The following is a 27,836-nucleotide window of genomic DNA, read 5'->3' on the forward strand; positions in this document are numbered from 1 at the left end:
ACAAAAATTAGCCTGGCATGGCGGCAGGTGCCTGTAGTACTAGCTACTCAGGAGCCTCAGACAGGAGAATCGCTTGAACCCAAGAGGCGGAAGTTGCAATGAACCAAGATCGCACCACTGCACTCCAGTCTGGGTGACAGAGTGAGACTTCATCTTTAAATAAATAAATAAATAAATAAATAAATAAATAAATAAGACTGGAAAAAAGGGCACAGAAAAGAAAGAGCTTCCTGGGTTCCTCTTTTCCACATACGCAAATTTTCTCCAGGTCTGATATCATTACAACACCTGGAAAGTAGGAGCTCCTTCTAGATGTTCCTGTGTCCCACTAACAGGCATTCATGTCCTCTTTCTAGCCCATATAAGGACTGCTTCCAATGAGCAAGACAAGTCACCTTCTCAAGTGACCAGGTCACTCTAGTTCACTCCACAAGAGAGTTCTCTCAAAGGGAGCCCCCACGTACCCTTAAGGGTGTGGCTAGTAATGAAGTGAAAACTGCATATACCTAGATGAAAAAGGGCACGTTCTCACAGATCTAGTTACCTGGGAGAATGCAAAATGACATCATTGTAGGGCATGAAGAAGTCTCAGAGGGAAACGTCTTCAGAGAAGAAACAAACATATCAAAGAGCAGAACATTGGTCTGAACATAGAAAGGAGCATGGCGTGGGACGGGTGGACTGGCTATGAAGTTCTAGTCTTCTTGCAGGGTTAGAATGCTGTGTGCAGGTGTAGCTAGCTCAAACATCTTCAGAAGCAGGGTGATAGAGCTTGGAAGGATGGCAGGCAAGGGGGTCTTTGACTGAAGCCAAGATGGGAGAGCTCAAAAGTACAGAGGTTCTCACAACCCAATGGAGTTATTTTAATGATGAATGCACACTGTCATTTTTATTATTAATATAATAGGTGGAGAATAATAGTATAGTTGAAATATACCAAGCAAAATGTTAGAGTAATGACTATATTAAAATAAGATCTCCATATCACATGTTGACACCCAAACAAAAACAAAAATAATTCTTAGCTTCAGGTCAAAACACTGTGCCCCATGAGTACCACCTTTCCTGAAGATTTTTTTTTTTTTGTCTCTCTGCCTTTATGATAAAAGATCGCTTCTTAAATCCAGTGATAAATGCATTTCTGTAGGTCAAAGAAGTTTTCCTAAAATATTCTATTACAACATGAACTCTAAGTTAAAACTTAAAGAAGAACTTGCCACGTTGCGGTGTGTAGAAGTCATTTTAAAAGCGAAAGCACTTGAGAGGATTTGTATAAACCAGGAGTCTCCCCTGGTATTGTCTTCTTCCTCCAGCACTCCTTTCGTGATTACTGAATTTCCTTCTTTATATATTATTTTCCCAGTAAGTAACTAGAACTTTTCTTCTCTTTCTTCTGGCAACTAGATTTCAAGACAGATGTGCAAAGCTGGAAGCCCTTTACCTTTTAAACTGTTTCTTAGGTAAACTCACACTTCAGTGATCATTTCTCTTAATTAAAATAGTCACTTCGGATGAGAACATACCATATAAAACATTTAATTTTAAAGGTGTTGTTGTCAAGGCAAATACGATTTGAATATGGACACAGACCAATAAATTCTGCACATTATAGCTGGCAGAGGGAGGACTGGCATTCAGTATCTAAATAGCATAAGAAAAATATTTTCTTTCTTGTAACTGATACAGTCTAGCACATTCATCCTCTTGAATTATTCCATCAAGACCAAGTGATGCCAGGATATCCAGATCTTCATGATCAGCTTCTGTTTATCTTATTCTACAGGGCATAAATCTCCAGTAATGGTTTTGGAAAGAAAAACCATTTCCCATGCAACTATTAGCATCTGCCCACAATTGCATCCCTACTGCTAAAGTAATACATCCGTGTGTCGCTTTCATTTCAATCATAAATGAAAAATAGAAATTGTTAAAGAGAAATAAAAAATGTTTAAACTATTTCATTTTGCTTCAGAAATAATCTTTTGGTGCATTCCTTCAATAATTTGGTAAACTCCAATAATGAAGTAATTTTGTTATAAAGGAATAATAAATACTATAAAATTAGTAAAGCTTGGGGTGAAATATTTACTGAAATGTATAGAAAAAATGACTTATGGAATCAAACCATTGGAAAATATTTTGAGTATATAACATATACAATTGTAACTTCTTAAGTTTTTTGTTATTAAAAATACATTTTATCTTAAAAATTAACACAAATAGGTCTTTTATCTCAACAATTTGACTTAAAACTATTTATGGATAGTACGCTTAAGTAGAATGCGTTTGAGGAAACAAATTGCTGAGAAATGTTAAATCCATGAAATAAGGTAATGTCTATTACTGTGCAAAATGATAAGAAGTCTGATCAAAAGGATTCCAAACTTAAAAAAAAAATCAGTGGTTGATTATTTACTAGAAATACCCACATTATATGACATTTTGTTTTTCTCTCATTTTGAGAGTCTCTAACTGAAAATACTTAGATGGATATGGATGTCTCTTCTCTAACATATTGACCATAATTCTTTTGCTACTTTGTATTCAGAATAGGTCGCAGCTCTGTAGGTACAAAAACTGCTTTCAATCACAGTCTGAGTGCATGCCCCTGGCCTTGACTGTCTTACAGAACACAACCTCTGTCGTGTTTCAACTCACCTGAGGCTTCTCATAATAGAAAACAGATACCATAATTGTTTTTTTCTTACTTATATTTTATTGAATTGAATATTGGTTTCACTGAATTAATTCACTGTTTTAACCAAAGCAGTGTAACCAAGCGTGAATGTAGGTGAAGCCAGGGCAAATACCAGGGCTGGAAGAAGCCAGGTCTCTGATTTCTTCTTTTTTTCCATGAAAGTCTAAAGCAATCTACCAAACTTCAAATAACAGAAATTGATGTGGCCCATGCCTCTGGATAGAGCTACCCAATTTATTCCTCTCCTGGTCAAAATAATTGATAAAACCTACAGTGTCTCTGTGGGACTTCTAGCATTGTTGAGCTGTAGCGTTGGCTGGGAGTTCTTTTTGTGGCATAGGGTGATCTTTACAATACACCTGAACCTTTTATGGTACATCATGTTCTTTGTGTTCTGGTGGAAAAAATATTAAAGTAAATTATTAAACTCCCATAGAGAAAATTCCAGCTTCATGTGTAAAACCAAGTAGACTGTGGACTGATTTCTAATTTGGACCTTTTATTATGAAGGTGCCTTCTAGAACTATATTTGTGTGTCCAACAGAGGAGAGTGATATGGAATGGTAGAGGGAATCACTGGAAACATATGTAGCTTAAAACAGAATATTTTTCAAAACAATTTTGGTGTGATGTGTAATTAAAATGTTTTGCCTAAAGTTTGTCTTTATTCGAAACTGTTCAAAGGACTCATTGTTTGAACCAAAGTTAAAATATAGAGGTACTGTGCCATGAAATTCAAAACCGCTAAAACATGTAGCTAAGGTTAACAATAAGAATGTATCATTCGGTATCAGATACCTCATTGAAAATTTAAAAGATGTACCCCACAAACGAAATGGTTTGGCCAAAATTGCGGACAGAACCTTATTCTTGATTTATTTTCACTGAACTCTGTTATGTGTGTGTGAATGTGCATATGTGGGAGTGTGTTCAACACAATCAGAGAAAGATAGAGTGAAGATTTTTTACAGGCAAATTATAGCTGGCAGAGTTTGTGTACCTAGAAGCATAAATCTGCATCAGTAATTGGGATCATTGGCTTCAATGCAAAACGATCATTAATTTTTCAAATCTACCTATTGTAGAGTTGTTTTGGGGTTCCATTAGATCTCCAGATATTCCTCAGAGTAGACATAAATGTGGGTGAAAGGCAAGTATTCATAAATGGTCATGAATGATTATCAAGTAACTGCTTAGACAGTATGTGCTCTTCTCTAATTCAAATACAGGCTTTGTACATGAAGTGCCACTGCTAAGTGGTTTAATAATAAAAATTATGCACCCCTGGAACACACTCTAGGAACAGAAACTTATTGCTTATCCAGATGGCTCATCATTTGTATTAATGACAAACAATTTCTTAAGTAAATTTTCACCAACTGTTCTCCCTTTATTTTTATTACTCAGTGAAACATATTTGAAATAAAAATGTAATAGAGCATGGCATATACATCACAGAATTAAAGTAGGAGATTAATTAAAGCTGACTCCAGCTGAAGGCAGAGCCCCAGGCAGTGATTCTGAATCCTATCTGCACATTGGAATTAATGGGGAAGCTTCTTAAGAAAGGCTGATGTCTGGGCCTGATCCCAAACCAATTAAATTGGAGTGGGGCGCAGGCATTGATATATTTAAAAAGCTTTCCAGGTGATGCTAATGGGTAGATATGGTTGAATACACTGAGATAGACGGTAAAATTGAGAATGCACTATGCATTAACTAATTTGTTCATTAGTTAATATATATGTGTATATATAAGATATTAATGTGTGTGCACACATGAAACAGGAGAGAGGGAGAGACAGAGAGAGAGAGAGAGAGAGAGAGAGAGAGAGACGGAGAGAGAGAGAGAGAGAGAGAGAGAGAGAGAGAGAGAGAGAGGGAGGGAATAGTGTTAGATTTTAGATATTCAACGTTCCTGAAATACATTGAGCAGAACACTGATTGTATGAGACTTTAATAGCTATTGTCTAAAAACACCACATAAGCAGAAGCCCATTGGAGAAACATGGAGATAAGTTAATAGGCTTCTTTGCAGGACTTCTCAGGGGCTTGAACACATCAAGTGTACTGTAAACCTCAACTTTTTTGAAGATTACCTCAGGGCTCATCAGACTGCTCCAGGTGCTTCTCCAACAAATCAATCATCCCCAATTTCCATATATGGCCTATGAAATGGCGGGTACAGGAGGTTGGCGAGGGGATCACACCTCTCTTGTTGATTTCAGTTTGAAAAGTCTAATTTATTTCATCTTCTCAGAATCTACCATTGCAGAGGCCTATCTTTCCTACCATTCCTGTTTGGGGAAGGTCCTGTTTACTCTTTGGCTAGCACCATCACCCTTACCTTGATGGAGAATACTACCTCTGCCAATAAGCTGATCTTATTTTAAAAATAGGGGACTTGGGTGCTTGGTAGCCACAGCGGAGAAGGGCTGCTCTCTTTACCCGAGCCCCACGTCAGGACTGGCAGTCAACATCCATGTAAACTGGGCACACATCCGCTTTCACCCACAGCCGATCACCTGGCCCCAGGCTGCCATATCTGCCTTTGTTTGTATTTGCATTTTCATCCTTCTATTCCCCTTTCCCCTTGTCTTGGTTTTTTAAATTTTTTAATTTTGTTAAATTACTATCTCTTAAAGGAACCAATCATCTTTCCTTCTCTGGCTTCCCTTTGATATTTTAAAATTAAAGTATATATAACAAATTTTAAGCAAATATAAATGTTAGTTACTCCACGTGTATATAGACATTGTTTTATACAAATAAAAAACACTTTCTCTCTTTACAATCTTTCTTTTATTCTATTACTCAGAACAACAAAATCTAGTATTTTGATGGGTTTAATTCACGATTAGATTCTCCTTTAATATAAGTAATTGCTACTTTAAGATTTGAAGAACTAATCTTCAAAAAGGAATCCATCAGCTACAAGCTAACTGGCTAAATTTATTGCCAAATCATATAACAATATGCTAAGATCAGGATTGAAAAACGCAAATTTAAAATATTATTTTTAGATATTATGTATAATACCTTGTGTGATACCTTGTACATAAAATATATCCCTCAATTTAAATAGAAGCCATGCCAAGAGTAGGAAACATAACCTCTGGTTAAAATGCTCTTATTTTAGAGCTTCAGTCACTCTATCAAATGGCTCAATATTTCCCAAAACAAATGTTTGTTTTCTTGTTTAGTAATAAACCTTTAAACAATATGCTCTCTCTTTTTATATAAATTTATTCATATAGCCCAAAACCCATGATTAATATATAATTTCTACCAAAATAAGAATCTGTTTGTAATTATTCAGAATTAAATGCAAAGTTTAGAGATACCGAACAGCAAACTGATAGCACGGCCTGTGCTGCGTTGGGTCCTGGGGCCTCACGCATCTGCCTCTGAATTCCCACTGGGCCTCATACGACTTGTGGGGATAACTCTTAATTTTTTTTAAAGAGCTCTTTGAAGAGTTAAAAATTATATTTTAACAAACCTGACTAATAGGAGCTCAAGAGATTGTAGCCATTATGAATTATTATCAGAAAACTACATGAAAGCATTTTCCTAGTTTGTGCATCTGGGATGGAACCATTACGGGTGGACAGCCACAGTTATAAATATAAGCCTTTTCCTGGTCATTAAGATAACTCAATTCACTCTTCTCTAAAGTGATCTGAAAGATGTTTTCAAATGCATTAATTCTCCTTATTAAGCTTTGTAACATTTCCTTTTAATCAGCCTGGTACTCTACAGTGAAAAAGATACACTGGCATTATGTAATTTATTTATTTATAATAAATGGATTTGGTGATAAATTCCACTATAGAAAAAATGGCACATAAAATTTATGAAGAATTTATTGTTTCTGCACATAATAGAATAGTTCATATTGAGTCCTAAGAGAAATACAAACAAATGGGACATCAAGTGAAGTTTAGAAAATATATACTAATAAAATTTATGTTTAGCTTTCTAAGAACTTTTGGAACTGAAAATAGCTCTAATTATTAAATCTGAATTCAGACCCTGGTTTTGTGTAAAATTCTATGAGCCACTTAAATTATTTGAGCTCAGAGGTAATATTACTTAACTTACAGAGATTTTGAGGGGAAAATTAATTAAATGTATAGTTTATATGCTCAAAATTCTGAATTATGTTACTACTACCCATTTTATTTCCCCAAAACAAGTTTTTGAAGACTGTTACATAAAGAAGACCAATAATCATGCTGTCTATAAATATAGACTCTGTAAGAGGTATATTATACTAGCATCTCGTTATTTAATTATGCTATTTGTTTTTCTGTAGAAACCTGAATAGCATTATGCTAGAGCTCTGATAAGTGGTGAAAATAAATGCATTTCCTCATTCAAATTTTTAAAATATCAGATCAACAGCTGTTAAGTCCCTGAAATGATTTTGGAAAGTCCAACATCATTGTGAAAAGGAGATACACAGAGTAGAAGATGCTTTAAGATAAAGGTAGATATTTAACACATGTATGATTTTGAAATCTATGTGTGAAACAACTGAAAATAAAATTTTATCCTATTTGTATATAAATTGTTCAGTGGACAAATCAATGTTGATATCTAAAGCTATCAGAAGATACAGTGTGAGTAAAATTACATGGCTCCCGTCCCATACTTAGACTAATATAGCAACCTCTCTCCATTTGAGCACCCCCAGGTCTTCTTCCATGATGTCCAATCAAAATCGGTCCTTTATCATGCAGAGGTAGACTCAGTTTACCCTCCTCTCCGAACCTGGGCATGCTCATGATTGCGCCAACCTGTAGAGGAAGTAATACTATGTGGCCTCTGAAGCTAGGTTATCAAACAAGTATCCAGCTTCCATATATGTTTCTCCTTTGGAGAATCCACTCTAGAAAAACCAGCCAACAAATTATGAGAAAGTGCACAGAAGCCACAGGAAGAGACCAACATGGAGAGACTCATGCAAGGAGGAACTGAGCCAACAGTTCCTCAGCCAACAGCCAGTGTTACCCTCTAGATCTGTGATTGAAGAAGGCTTCAGATGGCATTTGCCTTCAACACTCCAGTCATCCAGTTAAGGCCCCACACATGATGGACCAGAGACAATCTGATCCCCTCTGCTCTGTTCAAGTACTTGACCCAAAGAATAGGTAAGCATAATAAATGTTTATGTGTGCCATTAAGTTTTCAGGTAATTCATTACATAATCATAAAACTGGAACACTAAAAAAATGTGTAGGACTGGAAGAGATTTGGTGCAGAAGTGGGAGCATATTATCTGGCTAGAGAAAATATAATTTTAAAAAACAAATTTAAAATATAATTTTAAAAAACGAATTTTAACATTTGTACCATGCCGACCAAACCATAATGTCTGTATAAACTTTAGTGCCTAGTACAGGGGCTGGAACTTCGAGCACATATAGTATATGCTCATTGAATGAATGAATCCTAGATTTCTGATGCAACTAAGCCAAGAAAATATATCCTACTAGGTCCTGCTAGCACACACTTACAAAGCACAGACTGTAGCAGTCTCAGTTTTATGAAATGTGACGATCCATGTGAAGAGCATATGAGAAGAGTCCAATTAAGAGAAGTTAACTTACTATTCCATTTTTCTATCATCTCTAGCATCATGATTTCACAATGAAGGGCGTTAAAATATTTCTTAGGGTTGACATTGTCAAATTATAATATAATTTTATCAAACTTTAAAAGTCAAAGTATCTCAATTTTTCCAAACTTTGAGCACATGCCCCAAGCCCCACTGAGTTACTGGTCATCTGAAATTTCCAGTAAATCTCAATTTTTAGAAAATAGTCTGTAAGCAGGAAAATGACTTGAATTCTTGACAAGTCTAATGAAATCAATTTAGATAAAGCCTGGCTTGAAGATAAATTATATATCACAATTCTTTTTTTTTTTCTGAGACTGAGTTTCACTCTTGTTGCTCAGGCTGGAGTATGGTGGCACAATCTCGGCTCACTGCAACCTCTGCCTTCCAGTTTCAAGCGATTCTCCTGCCTCAGCCTCTGGACTAGCTAGATTACTGGCACCCGCCACCAGACCCAGCTAATTTTTGTATTTTTAGTAGAGACGGGGTTTTATCATGGGCTAGGTTGGTCTCAAACTCCTGACCTCGTGATCCACCCACCTCGGCCTCCCAAAGTGCTAGGATTACATAAGCCACTATGCCTGGCCTATATATCTCAATTCTATCTTCTGCGAAGGGAGATTTTATTTTGAACAAACGTGTTCTGTCTCCAAATTCTCTAAATTTTTCCAGTATTTTTTTTTTTTTGAGATAGGGTCTTGTTCTGTCACCTAGATGGGGGTACAGTAGCACAATCTCAGCTCATGGCAGCCTCAACCTCCTAGGTTCAAATGATACTCATGTCTCAGCCTCAAGAGTACTTGGGATGATAGGCATGTGCCACCACATATGGCCAATATTTATATTTTTAGTAGAGACAGAGTTTCGCCATGTTAACCAAGCTGGTCTCGAAATCCAAGCCTCATGTGATCCACCTGCCTTGGCCTCTCAAAGCGCTGGGATTACAGGCATGAGCCGCTGTGCTTGTCATTCCAGTATACTGTTATTATGTTATTTTACTAGACACTGTGGCTTTAAGAGAGTCCCTGCATGCCTTTGCACGTATGTGTCTAGTGGGAGAATGAATTTAGGGAAATGATTTGTTTCCATGACTTTGCTCATTCATGCAAATCTCCAGCATCCAGAGCTTTGTAATATCATGTTTAGAGAGAAAAAATTGCGTCATTTATTACGGTAATATTTGAATAATCTTACATTTTTCTCATGGATTTAAAATGGCATATGATGGACAATTTTAAACATATCCCATCATGAAGAAAATAATATAATGACCTCCATCTACCACCAACTAACTTCAAGAATCATTAACAAGCACCAACTTAGGGCCAGTTCTGCTTTTTCCATTTCCCTATTGTCCTCAAAGGTAGACTCATTTGAAGCAATTTGCAGACAGTATGTCCTTAAATCAGTAAATATTTTAGTATAATTCTCTGAGAATACAAGAACTTAGAGAAACACATCTTTCAGTATCTATCACACATAATACAAGCAATAGTAATTTTTAAAAATGTCATCAGCTGTCCAGATTTCACATTACTTTAATTATAATTTTTATACGTAATTTAGCACGTTAGGGCCCAAGAATGTTCATACATTCACCTGCTGTACATGTCTTTAGATAGCCTTTAATCCACAGGTTCCTTCCTTTCACAATTTTTCTCTGCATTTTATATGTTGAAGAAGTTAGTGGGTTGTCCTGTACCATTTTCCACACATTGAAAAGTACTGCTGGAAGTACCAAACTATGGCTGAGCTGTGTCAACTCTACTTTTTATCCTACTGTTGTTTTTATTATAAGAAATAATTGTGAGCCGGGCGCGGTGGCTCAAGCCTGTAATCCCAGCACTTTGGGAGGCCGAGACGGGTGGATCACGAGGTCAAGAGATCGAGACCATCCTGGTCAACATGGTGAAACCCCGTCTCTACTAAAAATACAAAAAAAATTAGCTGGGCATGGTGGTGCATGCCTGTAATCCCAGCTACTCAGGAGGCTGAGGCAGGAGAATTGCCTGAGCCCAGGAGGCGGAGGTTGCGGTGAGCCGAGATCGCGCCATTGCACTCCAGCCTGGGTAACAAGAGCGAAACTCCGTCTCAAAAAAAAAAAAGAAATAATTTTGAATAGAAATGAGCCGCTAATTCTGCTATGGTCTGAATGTGTTCCTTCATAATTTGCCAGAGTGATGGATTAGAAGGTGGGGCCTTTGGGAGGTGATTAAGTCATGATGGCACCACCATCCTGAGTGAGATTAGTGCCCTTAATAAAAGAGGCCCCAGAGAGCAGCCTTGATCTTCCGTCATGAGTGGATGTAGTAAGAAGGCAGAATCTACGAAGCAGAGAGCCCTCACCAGACACCAAGTCTGCTGGCATCTTGATCTTAGATCTCCTGGCCTCCAGAACTGTAAGCAATACATTTCTGCTGTTCGTCAATTACCTCCTCTAAGGTATTTTGTTACAGCTGCCTGAACTAAGACAAAGTCAAAGAAAAAGGGATTTGAATTTCCTATTAGCTGAAGCATCTCATCTTTTAGATGAAAATCAATTTAGTCTTTTGGAGCTACTGGAGAAGACTGAGGTTGGAGATGCTGAAGTTTTAGAGTGTTTCTTAGTATCTTCTCAAATGTGTCCCTACTCTGAACAATTTTCAAGCTTCCTGTGAAGAAACAATTGTGAAGAAATACACACATTTATCCCTGAACAAGAAAAACCACTATGAAATCCAATATGAAGACTTTTTTCTTAGGAGTTTATTCTTCTTTAAACTTCAATTGAAAGCAGGCTCATTGAACTTCTATTATATACAAAGCACAGACACAATTTCAACTCCACAGGAGTTGACATTCTGGTGAAGAGCTGATGGATGGGTCAATAAGCTCAAAGCAGAATAAAGTACATACTTAATAAAAGCACTAATATTCTTCTAGGTTTGATTCTGAATACAGCATTGATTTGTTAAGCATTTTGTTGAAAGTTTATAGTGAAATAAAAGATGAGAAGGTCCAGCTTCTGTTAGCAACACAGAAATCTAAAACTTATTGCTCAAAACAATGGCTTTTACAAAACTTTACATGCAGGTTTGCACACATCAAAATATGAGATTTGTACTCATCACAAGAAAAATAATTTTATTCTTATAAATGACTCCTATTTGCTTTTATACACAATAGCAAAACATACCTGTTAAAAATTATATTTATTTATTTATTTATTTATTTATTTATTTATTTATTTATATGATTTAAGTCCCAGAATTTTTCCTGAGATTTTCCACCCATAAATGCCAAAAGCTAGCCTTTGGCACTTACATTTAATAGAGACCTACTCTTTAGATTTCAAAAAAATGCCTTCCTATTTTATAAAAATCTCAGCCTATAGATTCCTAAATAAATCATAAAATACTTAGCAAAAGAAGAGTTAATAAGAGATTTACGTAATTGTAGTAAAATAAACATGTTTCAGTAAGAAAAGAACTTAAGCATTTTGTGTGTATTCGTCATCACACACTCTACTGATAATTCTGTCTGGGTGTGGAGTTGCAGGTGTGAGGCAAGTCCCCAACAGACTTTAGACGACATCATTCCATTTGTCATTTCCACACGTCACTTACCAGGAGATGGATAAACCAGTGAATCTCATTGCAGCCATAAAATCTTGCCTGTTTTCTAAGATAATAACAAGGAATCTCTACTGATGTTAGACAGCTTCAAACCCTTGAGCTGAGAGATGCACCTTCAGAAGTACCCTGCAGATCCACACGTATTGTTGGATATTCTACTGGTCACACTTAACTGCTTTCTTCCTTATGTTCATCACTATTTTTCTTACAGTAAGCAACAAAAATAAAAACATGAAGTCTTTCCTTTTCTATTAATCCACAGAAAACTATGAAAGGAGAAAAAAATCTATGGCCTCCATAGTTTTAGTTTAAACTAGATGTTTTGTGAAGTTTTTTTTTTTAATTTAATTTTATTTTATTTTATTGCATTTTAGGTTTTGGGGTACATGTGAAGAACATGCAAGATTGTTGCATAGGTACACACGTGGCAGTGTGGTTTGCTGCCTTCCTCCCCATCACCTATATCTGGCATTTCTCCCCATGCTATCTCTCCCTACCTTCCCACCCGCCACTGTCCCTCCCCTATTTCCCCCCAGCAGAAGTTTTTTAAAGAACATGGTTCATGCTGACTCACCCTGGATTAGGTGAGTCAGCATAATTAAGGTCTAAACAGCAGATGATGCAGAGCTTTTCTAAGAATAAAACTAGCCAACTTTTAAAAGTTTTTAAAGTGTTCCCATTTGCAACAATAATGGGTAGCTATTCATCATTTCTTAATCATGTACGAGAGTAACTGGCATGAGAACCTCTGTTTAGTCACGTTTAATCTCACAATTCTGTAAGTCTATTAATCTGATTTCACAAATAAGAAAACCAAGGTTCACTATACATTCTTCGTCTTGGCCAAGAGATCTATGCTAGTAAAATCACAGATTTGTGTCTCAAACACATTCTATTTAATTGTTTTTCCTACCACACTACCCACCTTAAGTAAATAAAGCTAAACAAATTACATAATGATGAAAAATTGCTCCCGAATGCTATGGAGTTGTAATTCTTCCTGTACTACAACATAGCTTGGTTTTCTCTCTTTTCATGTTTACCTTCCTACAGGCTGGTCTCCCCCACCCCCGGCCTTTGATAAGGAGAGTTGTATTTCTGCTGTCTTAACACTTAGTTTTTAGGTATATTTGATAAAACTATTCATGCAGTGCTATTAAGATGCCTAAACAATTTAATACTTTTAAAATGCCCTAAATTGTAGATGGATTAAAAACAACCCATGCCTCTCTAATGTATTTTTAGGAGTTTCCAATAGTTCTATGTATGAATGTCACATGGAGATTAATCTACAAATAACAGCATGTAGCATAATAGAGCATTTTCATTCTGATATTTGGCCAAGGTTTTTGAAAGCCTTTGCCTTATTTCAAATATTCATGTCTCCTTTCTCTCTGACCTAGTTAAAATAGCATTTCCATTAGCACAACTCAGTTATTCATTTTGCATTGCCTTTTAAAACAGGTGATTCTGCTTTCAATGTGTGACTACTCCAGTTACTAACCACACCACATAAAATGGTTTATATAATAAACCAGATATACTAATTTCAAAACATGAGAATACTTATTTAAATTCCATATTTGTCAGTAGTTATACTGTCTTTACAGAATTAAAGAAAGCCTTAGTTTTTAAAAAGCCATTCAAATCACACAATTTTAAAAGGAAGACTACTTACTTGTTCAAATTCATTCTTTTGAAACTCTTCAAAACCAAAAATATCCAATATTCCAATATCCAATGTCTGCATGCTGAAACGAAACAATATACCAGGATAAATGGGCATCCTTAAAACCCCTTCATGACCCTCTGCTCATTATTCAGGTCAGAAGAATCAGGCCACTTAGCACATGGCTGCCAATTCGGACTAAAAATATGTAAATAATTAGAGTCTCATTTTTAAAAATCTGAAAGTTAGGCCCCCTCAAAACTGTTATTTTAATGCTTTGATTCAAACATATGCACATTTATAAAACACATCATCTTGTAAATCTGTTTAAGTTTCTAATAGATGCTGAATATTAGACCTTTGTCCGATGCATAGTTTGAAAACATTTTCTCCCACATGGTAGGTTGTCTGTTTACTCTGTTGATAGCTTCTTTTAATAATCTCTATAACAAAATCCCATGACACAAGTTTACCTATGTAACAAACCTGTACATGTACCCCTAAACTTTTAAAAATTAAAAAAAACACAAGAATTTGAGGTCAAATACCCCAAAACCACACTGATCTCTAAATTAAAAATGTAACCCTATGTGGGTTTAATATCTGCTTATCTGAAACAGTCCTTGTGGATGTCACTTTAGATTGGACTTCTTTTCCCTTAAGGAACTGAGCCTACATGTCAAGCAGTCCTCACTAGCTGTACTTGTGTATTCTAAGGCCATGCAAGCCATAACTCAGAATTTTTTCACCACACCCAAGTATAACGTAATAATAAAACACAATAAAATCACACACATGTTATTCAATGGATCAAATTTCGCCACTTTAAAAATTCTTCCAGAAATAACTCTTATAAAAGAAGAATGAAGAAAGTAGAACTTTTGAAGCATAAAGAAATCAACCTTGTTGTTCAATGTGAACTATCACTCTTGGAAACAGAATTTACTACAATTATAGATGATAAAATCCTCAGATGTCTGAGCCCACTTGGTTAGCAAGGAAAGACGTAAGTGGGGCCTGAGTCAGTGGCAGCCACTCTAGCAACAGTGATCAGGTAAAGAGGGTTGCATGGAAGGCGGGACGGGTAGCATGGGGATGTCAGTATGAGCTTGCTTCTTGCAAAGTAAGCCCAGAGAAAATTCTGGAATTTCCAGGAGGGCATGCATCCCACCTCTTCTACATCATTGGCGTATAGTATGAATGGGACAACTGCTGTCCTATTTTTCTGCCAATGGGTACACTGTTTTATTATTATTATAGTTCTTATAGGATCAATATCCATTAATTTGTTGGTTGTTAAATTACTATTTCCTTGCTTTTTCCAAATTGCAGAACCAAACTGGCAACACACCTCAGTCTTTGCACTGTATTTTGTTTTTCATATGTAGTACATAATTATAATCCATGAGGGTCTATAATACATCGCTTTGATGACTGTGTTTTTCCTCTAAAAATGTAGTCATAATTCTATAAAATTATGTCTGTAAGATTTGTTGTTATATATAGTAGACTATAAGCTTCATAAGTAGGAGGGAGAGAATTTTTTTAAAACCTTCGTACAAATTTCAGATGTTAAAGACTAGAATACAGTGAGAGAAAAAAGGAATCCTTCAATATATTTTCCTCATTGACTTAGTCTATTAGAAGAAATAATAAAAATAGCTTTATAACTCATAGTGTGTCCAAATAATCTCTGCATGGAGTAGTTAAATGTCAGAACAAGAAACTAAAATGGTATAAGAAAACAAATGCGAATTTTTTTTTATGATTTCAGTTTTGGGAAAACTCAAAATAAATGTTTAAAACAATTGAATGCGTTTGCAATATTAAACTACTTTGCAGGATAAGTAATATAAATAAAATGGTTTCCGTTAGAGGTAAGTGCTACATAAAGATGTACTGTGTCATTCACTTCAATAGATTTTCTTCAATCTACTGCTGTATCTCTCCAACTTTCCGTTCACCATCCAGCATCCATTCATCCTCCTCCCCATCCCGCTCTCCCTACGATATGCACAAACAGGTGTTTGGGTGATGTTCATTCAGTGCTAACAATGATGCTGAGGCTTAGGGCAATTTTTTGTTTGTTTTGCGTGTGTGTGTGTGTGTGCGTGTGTGTGCGTGTGTGTGTGTGTGTCGTCTGTGAGATGAGCTGCATCATTTTCCTTAAAGCAGTTTAGTGATAAGTTTTGTCAGATTTTGGAGTTGTTCAGTCTTGGGGTAGCTTCAAATACTTTTTGGTTGGTTAACTTTAGACAAGTTAATTAAATATTTTTAGCTGGAGTTTCATCATGTATACAAATAGGAGATCAAGTAAAATTTGTCTACCTAGATCATTGCTAGAATTAGAGATGATATAAAGTTCTAAAACAATAGCTGTTATATAGCATTTCTAAAAAGTTGCCTCTTTTTTTAAAAAGCAGTATTTTAAAATATCAATCTTATTAAAAATATAAAAACATACACTATGAACAAATTAGAATGGGAAAGATATTTTCCTATATACTTTTCCTGAAACTTTAAATTGATAGAAACTTCCTCAAAAACAATTTTGCTATAAAGCTTTGCAATGTTCATATCATCTGAACCAGGACTTCCATATATAGGAACCTATTCCAAGAAGATGATCAGAAATGCTTTTAAAGACTTATAAACTATGTTCATTGTTATCTTAATTACTACAACTACAATAAGAAAAAAAATCCTGCACTAAAAACACAATTAATTAAATAGCATGCACCCTACAATAAATTAAGAAAGCAATATATAAATTCTGTATAAATAATAACCACAATTATATATCCAGAAAGCCTGGAAGAAATAGAGTGAGCCTTGAAAGAGGAAATAGAGAAATTGCTTTGCTTACTTCTTTTTAACTATTCCCCATTTTCTAAGGTTTCTATATTGAAACATTTATTTTTATAACCAGTAAATATTTCACTGATGTGTATATAAAGGTAACATGAAAACACAGGGAATGTTCATGAACATTAATCCCAAAACAAAAGCCAGAAACCAAATCTATGTCTTTAGTATACTTAAAGTATAATTTGAACTACATTAAAAAACAATCCTAAGACATAGGAAAAATAAAGTCTGTGTTAACAGTACATGTAATAAGTTGGTAAACCTGGAGGTAACTTCTTAATTTTCTAAATGTTTTATACTATTATAAGAATATTTATCTTTAACCTTTTTAAAAAAAATATATTTGGGCATTTTCTAATTTTGTAGAGAAAAGTGACACCAATAACCCTAAGGTCAGACAGGGAAAACTGGAGCCAAGTCATGATAGGAGAAAAGCGTCTGGTTTTACCAGTGATAGGAGTTGCTGCTACTGTGTGGATGACTTCAGGAGTCAGGAGAAGACGCACTGGGGTCTCCTCTGAAGGCCAGGTGCTGTCCCAAGCACGGATGCCTCTCTGTCCACTGACATCAGTGTCCCTATGTCAGGCTCTCAGGTCTAATTACCCTCCTTGGTTTCCAGTTGACCTTGGCAGCAGAGACCCTATAATCATGGCATATTGTTTTGATAGAATTTAAGGAAAAGAGCAACAGAAACCAGTAACCACATGTCAGTTCACACATACCTCCCTTCCTTACAAGGATGGCAAGCTGCATCAACACACAGAGAAGAAACGCTTGGCCACTGTGGCACGCGTGGGTGAGCAGAAAACACGATGGGATGGTTTCATATGGGGGAAAGTGAATTATTAATCAGTAATTTAGAGTGGCACATATTTGATTGGAAGGGTATTCCCCTTAAATAATTTTTTTCACATCATAGATACTCCAAACATGTATGTGTATATATATATAAATTTTTTTTTAAAGAAAATTATGTTGTCAGGAGAAAATTAAATGCAAGTTTAAAGCATTTTAAGACTACTTTTACAATTACTGACAGACATAACATGTTCACTTCAAATCATTTGTTTCATCATTTATGACTGAAATATGTGTCTGTTATTGCAATAGTAACCTTGGCAGGATACTAAGAAAAACTTTAAGCCAGCAAAACGCTGATACTATGTAGCAGCCTGTGACTGTCTTCCCTTCATTGATATCTGACTCCTATTCCACAGGCATTTATCTTAACATTCAATTTCTGACAAGGGGGAGCAGAGAGGTCATGTGATCCAGCCAAGACTCTACCCTATAGGCAAAATTTACATATGAATTAGATGATCTGTTTCAGTTCAAATTCTGCCTTAGAATTCTCCTGAGAGCTTCCCTGAGAGTTAACAAAACTGTCACCTTGCATTGACATATTAGAAAAATGCAACACCCTTTATATCAGATGAAATATTAAACGCCAAGACATCAGTCTGGTTTTCATGTTGCCTTTCATGTATACAGGTAAAGGGCGGAGAAAGGACTGCATTAAAGAGAATGTCTATCTTAGAACACGGGCAAACTCCCGCCATCCAAGCAGAACAATCTGATGGCGTGTACAAGTCAGCCTTTGTCTTCAATCATCCTCAGGCAAGGAGGTTCCCTAGAGACTTATCCAAGTAATCAGTTTAGGAAGTAGCTTAACCCTGCTTGGCACAAAACCCTTAGACTGACTTAGATCAGTAGGACTCCAGATGGGTAAGAATGAAATATAAACACATTCCAGACATGAGCAATCTTGCCCAGACTTATTGCCCTTGGGATCAGCTGCTCACACATAGAGGCTAGTGGTGGAAAGTCCCTGGGGACGCCGAGCAATGCTATGGCATTCACCAGCTGCACTGTCAATAGGCTGTTGTGTTCATTTACAATACGTTTGGTTTTCCTTAACTGTCACCATGCCTGACTGTGGAGGTGAACCCTGCTTACACTTTAGCTTATTTCAATCTCTCAGGGTTTTGTTTTAGTCTATGAGAGAAACTTGGGAGGAAGAAGTGGGACTCCAGGATTACATGCTTTTTTCTTTTTTTCTTTGAAGAAAGTACCTGAGACTTCTCACTTTCTGAAACCATGCCAGAAATGATGGAAAGCTTTTGCAGTTCTGACAGTTGAGCTGGAAGCTGGGCATAACCGAAGTGGCCGTCTGGCCTTCTCTATCCTTATGGTATCACACAAACTAGCACCTTCCTAAATGCAGTCATTCCCTGCACCTCTCCACACAGCAAATATATATTAGGAAGTACAGAACTGCTGACACCTTGCAAGGAAGACTGCAGTTAATTAGACATTGAAAAAATCTGGATTTCAGGTGAACACTGGAGTCCTGTGCACAAAGCACTGTTGTGAGCATTTAAAATGCTTGGCCTCATGTAATCCTAACGACCACTTAGGAGTTAAATACTAGAATGACTCCCATTGTGGACAGAATACCGAGATACAGAATGGTGAAGTAAGCTGCCCCAAAACCCAGATGAATATTAGATAGACCAAGGAGGTGAACGTGGCATCTAGCTGCAAAACCCGTGCCTGTAAGACCGATGAAGCACTGCAGAAAACTATTTCCAACTGCTGGTCACACACACAAGCCTAATTTTGATCTCCTTAGAAACAAGGAATAGGGCTGTCTGCATATGGGAAAAGAAAATGAGCAGTTCATCAATAACCGTAGAACATACATAGTAACAGATCACTTATATGCTTCATATTAGAGAAAGCCATACTCACACTTTAAAAGCATGAATACTATTTTTATTTATTTATTTATTTATTTATTTATTTTTTATTTTATTTTGTTTTATTTTATTTTATTTTATTTTATTTTTTGAGACACAGTCTCACACTTGTTGCCCAGGCTGGAGTGCAGTGGCATGATCTCGGCTCACCGCAACCTCCACCTCCCAGGTTCAAGCGATTCTCCTGCCTAAGCCTCCCAAGTATCTAGGATTACAGGCATGTGCATCAGGCCTGGCTAAATGTGTATGTTTAGTAGAGATGGGTTTCTCCATGTTGGTCAGGCTGGTCTCAAACTCCTGACCTCAAGTGATCAGCTTGCCTCAGCCTCCCAAAGTGCTGATATTACAGGTATGAGCCACCGTGCCCTGCTGAATACTTAGTATCTTAATAAATATGTGTTCTTATGTATTTTATGCTGCATTTATAATAATGATATATATGTCTGTTTGTTGCAAAAAGCCTCTTTAGAAACAAGAATCAAGTCAATCTACAACAGAATCTAATTATTTTTCAGAAACAATAAATAATATTTATGTTGCTTCTACATGTCTGCTCTGAAACAACTCTCATTTCAGAATCATGGTAGACTAAGTAAACAAGACACCAGCAGTCCACAAGTATTCTGCAATTTCTAAAAAGCATGGTTATGAAGCACAGACAGGAACATGGATAAACAGTTATCACAAAATAGTTTGTATCCAGAAAAGAGCCAGAAAGAAAACTGTACTCATGGGATGTGGAACATCAGGAACCCACATACATAGCTGCTGGTAGCTTGAAGCTGAAACTTGGAAAATGCTTTGACTTCATCTACCAAAGCTGAACACATGACTGCTGAGGGACCCAGAAATTCCATCATGGTCTCGTAGCCTGGAGAACAAGTATGTACATTCTTTCTAGCACACGCAGAAGATTTTTCTTTCTTTTTTCTTTTCTTCTCCCCTCTCCTCCCCTCCTCTCTCTTCTCTCCTCTTCCCTCCTCTCTTTTCTTTTCTCTTTTTTCCTCTCCTCTCCTCTCCTCTTTCTCTTCTTTTCTTTTCTTTTGATGGAGTCTTGCTCTGTCGCACAGGCTGGAGCGTAGTGGTGCAATCTTGGCTCACTGCAACCTCTGTGTCCTGGGTTCAAGCGATTCTCCTGCCTCAGCCTCCCAAGTAGCTGGAACTACAGGCACACGCCACCATGCCTGGCTTTTTGTATTTTCGGAAGAGTCAGGATTTCGCCATGTCGGACAGGCTATTCTTGAACTTCTGGCCTCAAGAAGTTCATCTGCATTGGCCCCCCAAAGTGCTAGGATTACCTGTGTAAGTCACTGCACCCAGATGGGGATGCTATATTTCTAGTCGTCAAAACTGGAAACAACACAGGTGTCATCAATAGTAAAATAAATAATTGAATCATATGTAGAGGTATGTCCAGACATATCTTTGCAAATATTATACAGGAATACAATAAGAATGAATTATACAGGAACACATTATTATAGAGGAATACAATAAGAATGAATTATAGCTGTATTCAATTTCAGATCTGCATCTCAAATGGAAAATATAGAGCAAAAGGAGACAGACATTTGAAAAGTGCAGGGAGGAGCCCTCTGGAGTGTTATGTCGATTCTACATCTTACTCTTTTAATTAATTTCTTTTTTATTTTTGAGTCGGAGTCTTGCTCTGTGGCCCAGGCTGGAGTGCAGTGGTGTGATTTCAGCTCACTGCAACCTCTGTCTCCTGGTTCAAGTGATTGTTTTGCCTCAGCCTCCCTCCGTAGTAGCTGGGACTACAGGCATGCACTGCCATGCCAAGTTGAGCTTTTTTTTTTTTTTTTTTTTTTTTTTTTTTTTTAATAGAGACGGGTTTTCACTATGTTGGCCAGGAAAGTCTCAAATTCCTGACCTCGTGATCTGCCTGCCTGCCTTGGCCTCCCAAAGTGTTGGGGTTACAAGGTGTGAGTCATCATCCTGGACTACATCTTAGTTTTTATGGAGGTTACATGATCATGTTACATATATAAAAATACATTGAACTGTACACACAACATGTGCACTCTAGCTATGTTCTACCTTGAAATGGTTTGACTGTGTCCCTACCCAACTCTCATCTTGAATTGTAGCTCCCATGATCCCCACGAGTCATGTGAGGGACCCTGTGGTAGGTAATTGGATCATGCGGGCAGGTGTTTCTCATGCTGGCCTCATGATAGTGAGTAAGTCTCATGAGATCTGACGGGGTTATGAAGGGCGGTTCCTCTGCACACGTTCTCTCACCTGCTGCCAGGTAAGATGTGCCTTTGCTCCTCCTTTGCCTTCCGCCATGATCGTGAGGGCTCCGCAGCCATGTGGAACTGTGAGTTCATTAAACCTCTTTTTCTTTATAAATTACCCAGTCTCGGGTAGGTCTTTATTAGCAGCATGAGAACAGACTAATCTATATCTCAATAAAACAGTAAAAAACAAACAAATAAAATGTATGCTCGTGTGGATCACAACTATGCACCATGATAGAGGTTATTAGGTAAATATTTGTTAAATCAGAAGCACTTAAATGCATATTTATTTTGGCATTGCCAAGCTAAATATAATGTTAGAACACTGAAATTATTTTGGTCAACTCTGGCTGCTACAAGAGGCTCAAGCATCATTTATTAGTACAAAGATATCAGCAGGGAAGTAAATTACAGGCAAGACGTTTGAGTGGACAAGAACTTCAGGAAGAACTGAAAATACATTCTTCATGAAGTTAAATATACTGACCTCAGTATTTCTCCCACTAGTGTTTTCACTTATGGTTAAGTTATCGCCTCCCTATGTCTGCTGACGCTCTCATCAGCTACACACTGCTCTGCCAAAGCGAAAATCCGTTTCTTAGGGATGTCTTCAGAATAATGACTTTACTCCCTCCAACAAAAAGGATAAATAGTTTCTTGTTTTCAAGCAGTTATCTGGATGTGAGTCAGCAAAACAAACTAGAGGGAAGCTGCTTGTTGCTGATGTACGTTGTCAAGGAGGGATGGATTTCCTGACCATGCACATCAACTACAGAAGCACAGCATGAATAAAAGCCTTAAAAAACCCACACAACAATAACACATGAAGTCAACTACGTGTGATTTACACTTGCTATCTCAAAGTCAGCGGACAACTATATTACTCTGCATCCCATACAATAACAGAGAGTGGTTATATTGATGTTCTAAAAAAAGTGAGTCTGCATCATGTATTTAGGCTATCTTTTGAAAAATGGTGAAGTCAAAATGAAAATCTACATGAAGATGTAGGAATTCTGCAGCTTATTTGTCTTTTCAAGGAAATATTAATGTCCATATTGTATCATGAGAGACTTTTCCTTTCCTTTCTGCCTGTGTCAGATTGCAGATGACTGTGGGAAAAGGTTCAGCATCGGGACTCAGGACTTGGAATCAGGTTAGCCAAGTGATATTTGAGAGATCTCATGCCACAGAAGGATCCAAGCACATCAACAGAGGGATGGGTTTGAAGGAGACTGAGCCTGAGGTGTATTTGAGGTTTAAGTTTTGGCTTTTGACAAACCTGAAGTACACAGAGAAGATGATGAGTTAGAGAACATGACCAAGGGCTGCCAAAGAGCGCTCAGGAAAATTGCAGGGAAATGCAAAAAGCATGAAACCCAAGTACATGTGTCTAGTTTAGTGCCTAGCAATTCAGGAAGACAAAGACAAAGTTGGGACCCAGCAGGAGAAATCCAGATAGGTGCGGTGGCAGATTTCTGTGATTGTCAAAGAAAAGTTTCGATTACCAATCACTGAAAATAGAGTTTTCCCTATGTCTGAGTCCTCTGAATCCTCTGTGTGAATGATTGAACAAGTTCTACCAGGTACATGCTTCCCTGCAAAAGAAAGCCAGCCATGGCAAATGTGTATGGATGGTGATGTCAGGAAAGGTATGAATCTAGGCTCTCCCCAGAGTTCTAGGAGACTCTGGGACTTGGACTTGTTAAGGTAGATGCACTGGGAGAGGTGAGCTATTCCAGGTCATGGGTATGAGGATTTTTACAACAGTGATCTTCTGATTTGCAGCCTTCAAAATTCACCCATTAATAGGGGCCCTACCAGTTCTTCTAAGACCACAGGTTCCATGGAATTGGATGCATTTATAACATAATTTGGGTTGGGGGAAGCCAATTCAGAGGTCACTCATTAGGGTATACAGTAGTGAAATTCATTTTCAGAAAGAAAGTTTTGTGATAGAGCAGGGTGAAGACTTTGTACAGCTTCTGGTTAAGCCTCATGGGTGGGTTATTGAGCTCCATGAATATTTTAGAAGCATTCAAAGAACAACTAGCTCTTCTCAGGGGTGAAAACCTTTTCAGGCCGATTAATTCTATTTTGCCTTTTCCTAATGTTAGATCAGTATAGTAAGAGTGCTATAGGTAGCTGGGTCAACTTTTACTATTGAGAGGTGAGAGAAGAGTCAACATAACTATTTTTCAAATAGGAAAAGAAGCCTGTGGACACTTCCTCACAATTTCAATCGGTCAATTAGAAAGTACTGTAAAGCCTCATGGTCCCCTTCAGTCTTAACAATTGGGAATGTAAGACATGGAACCTATCCACAGGCAGCATTCAGTCTACTTGGAGAGCAACAATCTGAGAGAGGTCATCTTCACCTTTAGTAACACTGAATTGTTTGCCTGCTTCCACTTGGAGAAATCAGCAGTCTACCAAGGCACACAGCATTTTGGGCTCCAATGATCCTAAATGTTTTTAAATAGGCCATTGAAGAGTTTTTCAGATGTGTCCTCAGTTCTACGGTCAACGAAACCTTACATTCAAAGCTTTTCAGTCCATTGGACTTTGTGCTGTTTCAAGAGAATGTACAACTCTTTTTTTTTTTTTTTTTTTTTTTTTTTTTGACAAGAGCTACTCCCTTTCTTGAATTTTAAAATGTGTTTCATGGACATCTTGGATGAATATCCCACAGAATGTTCTCTGGGAAACACTGTATGGGGCCCAACCACTTTCTTCCTCCCATGGTTCTCACGTAAGATTCAGATGGAGAAATGCATTGGCAAGAGAGAAGGAGGGAGACAGGAGAGAGAAATGGGAGAATGGAGAGATGAAATCAATTGTACAGATGGTATTTGGTTCCAGAAAGACAATTTTGATTTTACTCTGCATGGCATATTTATTCTATACTTCAAACCAATTAGAGAATTGCAATCTACCTTTCTTATTTTGATTTAGTCTTCGGCCTTGAGCTGACACATATTATCAATAAAAAATCCAAATGTTACTGGTAGTCGGGAGATGAATATCAATTGAAAAGGTAGTTTTTTAAAAAATTATAAATGGAAGAAAGTGTGGCACCAAATCATTCCAATTTTAGCCCCGATCAGAAAACTGACTGTGTCTTGGAGTGCTGTCATGTATGGATTGGTCTGATCTATCCAAAATGTATTTTAAGAGCACAGGATATTTGGGTGTTACTGACAATTTCAAACTTATCCTAACTAGGAATTATAGACTCATAGGTCTTAAGATCAAAAACAAGCCAAAGAGATATGTAGGCTAAACCTCCATCTGTAGGCAGATGGGATGTGATTATCACAATTTTAGGGATGAAGAAAATTAAGATTCACAAGACATAAATGTTTAACTAAAGATTTCATTAATGTTAAGTAGTAGGCTCAGAATAGGAATCCAGATCTTTTGCTTCCTATTACCCTTTAAAAAATTAAAACCCAGTTAAAAGATAGAATTACTGTAGATGCATATAGACAAAATTTGGAAGCTGCATGTCATTTCAACCCAGTAGGCAACGGCTATAGTAAAAAGTGCTGTTCACTTTGTTTAACTTATCGTGCTTATATTAATAGAGTTGCTTTTCTTCCTTAATTATCTTCCAGCAGAAACACTCCTTTTTTATTTTTTATTTTGCTTTTTAAACAATAAATTGTATTGTGTATGTTAAAGTATATAATATGATGCTATGCAATACACATATGTTGTAAAAGGTTTTTGGAGCAGAACGAATTAGCACATCTATCACCATACATAATTATCCAAGCCCCTGCTTCATGGCAAGAGCAGGTACAATCTACTCATTGAGCAAAAACCCTGAATGCAGCATGCTGGCATTGACCACAGTCCTCATATTCGATGGGAGGTCCTTCCACTAGCTCATCCTACATACTTGCTACTTTGTATCCTTCTATCTCCATCTCCTTCTTTCATTTCCTCCAGGGGCTGCTGGCTACTAGGTGTTTTACAAAGCACTACAGGATATCTCTGCAACCTCATGCAGGTATTAAAAACCAAGAGTCCTCAATCCCTAAGGCAGGCATCCCCAAACTATGGCCCGCGGGCCACATGCGGTCCCCTGAGGCCATTTATCCGGCCCCCTGCCGCACTTCAGGAAGAGGCACCTCTTTCATTGGTGGTCAGTGAGAGGAGCACAGTATGTGGCGGGCCTCCAATAGGAGGGACAGTGAACTGGCCCCCTGTGTAAAAAGTTTGGGGATGCCTGCCCTAAGGTTTTGGAATTTAATGACCCAGAAGATGATGGACCACAGGGTTTGAAAACACCGGGAAGGCGGATCACCTCAGAATCTCCAAATCACTTGTGAAATGGAGAGCTGTCTTTTCAATAATCACCTTCAAATGTACGCATAAAAAAATTTGTGGTTCCAAGTAACAACTACGAACATTTAATTATATAGTGACTTGTAGCAGGTCAATGTTTCTGGATAACCAAGCACCGCAAAGCTCAGAGACTTAAAACAGTAAGTAGTTATTATCGTTAATAAACGCATGTGTCACCTTAGGCCACCTGGTGGATGCTACCAGGTTCAGGATGACCTAACCCATAGGCCCCGCAAATGGCCAGCCGAAGGCTGGAGCAGCACGCGTGTCTGTCTCATCTTCCAGCCGGCCAGCCTGGCCTTACTCGCATGGCAGTGACAGGAATAAAGGAAGCAGAATCACGCAAGGCTTCAGGGGTGGCACACCACCATTTCTAGTGTATTCTATTGGCTAAAGCAAGTCACAAAGCCAGCTCGAATTCAAAGGGAAAGGAAAAAGAATTAACCTCTTACAAGTGAAGCATCAAACTTATACTGTACAGAGCATGGATGCAGAAACTAATAATTGGGATCATTTTTTTGCAATTTACCACACAACACTTCTCTTTATAATGGCATATAAGCTAGGCTTTATTTAATTCTGTTATTAGTTCATTCACCATTTCAATAAATATATACTGAGCACTTCATTTGTGAAAGCACTGTGCTGGATACTGAAGGCCCAGATACAAAGGGATAGATGATAGCCTTGCCCACAGGGGCATGTCCATATTCATACAGATTTAACTTTAATAATAATTTCATTTGAAATAAAGAAGAAATTACCTGTATTTTAAAGGTTATTTAAAAACCACTTAAGCTTTAAAACTATCCTTTTTTACTATTTTGATGGTCTTCAACATGGGAGGCATTTTAAGTCTGGCATGCTAGGGTTCATATCCCAAGCCCAGCATTTCCTGGCTATGTGACGGGCCATTTACTTAACCTCTCTGAGCTGCAGTTTCCTTATTTGTAAAGGGAGACAAGAATGCCTATCTCATAGCTACTGTCAATGTAAACTGAATCAGTAGCTCCAAGCCTGTCTCATTTACAAGAAATATTCAAAAAATAATAACCACAACAATTGTACCTTTACAACTTCTCACACCTGCACACCTAAAAATGCCAGGCTTGGAAAATGTATTTTCCATTAGACAGTATGTGAAGAGAGAAAAGTTCAAAGTACAAGGCTGCCAAAAACTGAAAATGTCCTTTAGCTGCAAAGCACATCCTCCTCAATTAGAAAATTACATTCGAAAAAGGCAAACAGTGTTTAGCTAGTGGTACTGACATTTCCTTCCTGGTGTTTTTTTCAGGGACAGACAGGGTCGCAGAGAGTCAGAAAGGGACATTCTGCTCTCCTTTCTGAACGCGACTGCAGTGTTATTTATTTTGGCAGAACTGCCACTATGCTCAAATGACAGGCACAGGGAGCATAATAAACAAAGATTCGGCTAACTCTATTGAGCAGGACAGTTATCAGGGGTTGAAAAGAGGCCAAATGCATTTCCCCAGTTAGAAATGAAACAAGAGAGCATGAATAGCTAACAGTGCAATGAATTTTTTCCTCTGTATAAAATATACAAGCTTTAGCCTCTGTACTCTTGGCTGAAGAAAGACCTAGCAAAATAAAACACTAAAAGGTTTTTATTGGCCTTATATATTGTTGCATTTCATATTCATTTTTTATTAAAACTATGTGGCTTTCAATATTTGTAAATAACATATTAGTCATTAACAGAAAAAAAATGACTGATATTAAAAATCTCATATTCTCCTAGATCTGATGAATCTATTTCTCTCTCTCCTGAAAACATGTACTTAGGGCAAAATATGTAACTCTTCATTGGGTCAATAAGCTGTACTATTCTTGAAGCAATTTATCATAGCTATCATGATTAATATTTCATTTAACCACTATTTTGATTATAGTGTACGCCTTTTTTTAAATAATGAGTGATAAAATTTTATCCATTATGTTTTATTTATTAGCTGATAATTTAAAATTATTTT

General features: G+C 37.2%; 1 protein-coding gene across 4 annotated transcripts in view; it reads right to left on the bottom strand.

The window, feature by feature from the left end:
- MYO16 (myosin XVI) overlaps nt 1-27,836 on the bottom strand; it is a 695,568-nt gene that overhangs the window by 197,984 nt on the left and 469,748 nt on the right. For all 4 annotated transcript variants that reach the window (XM_074387449.1, XM_074387448.1, XM_074387447.1 and 1 more), the window contains one exon: nt 13,614-13,686. In XM_074387449.1, the coding sequence (XP_074243550.1) occupies nt 13,614-13,686 (73 nt within the window). The remainder of the gene's footprint in view (nt 1-13,613; nt 13,687-27,836) is intronic.

This window comes from Saimiri boliviensis, chromosome 16, assembly GCF_048565385.1.
Source record: "Saimiri boliviensis isolate mSaiBol1 chromosome 16, mSaiBol1.pri, whole genome shotgun sequence".
NCBI classification, from domain to species: domain Eukaryota; kingdom Metazoa; phylum Chordata; class Mammalia; order Primates; family Cebidae; genus Saimiri; species Saimiri boliviensis.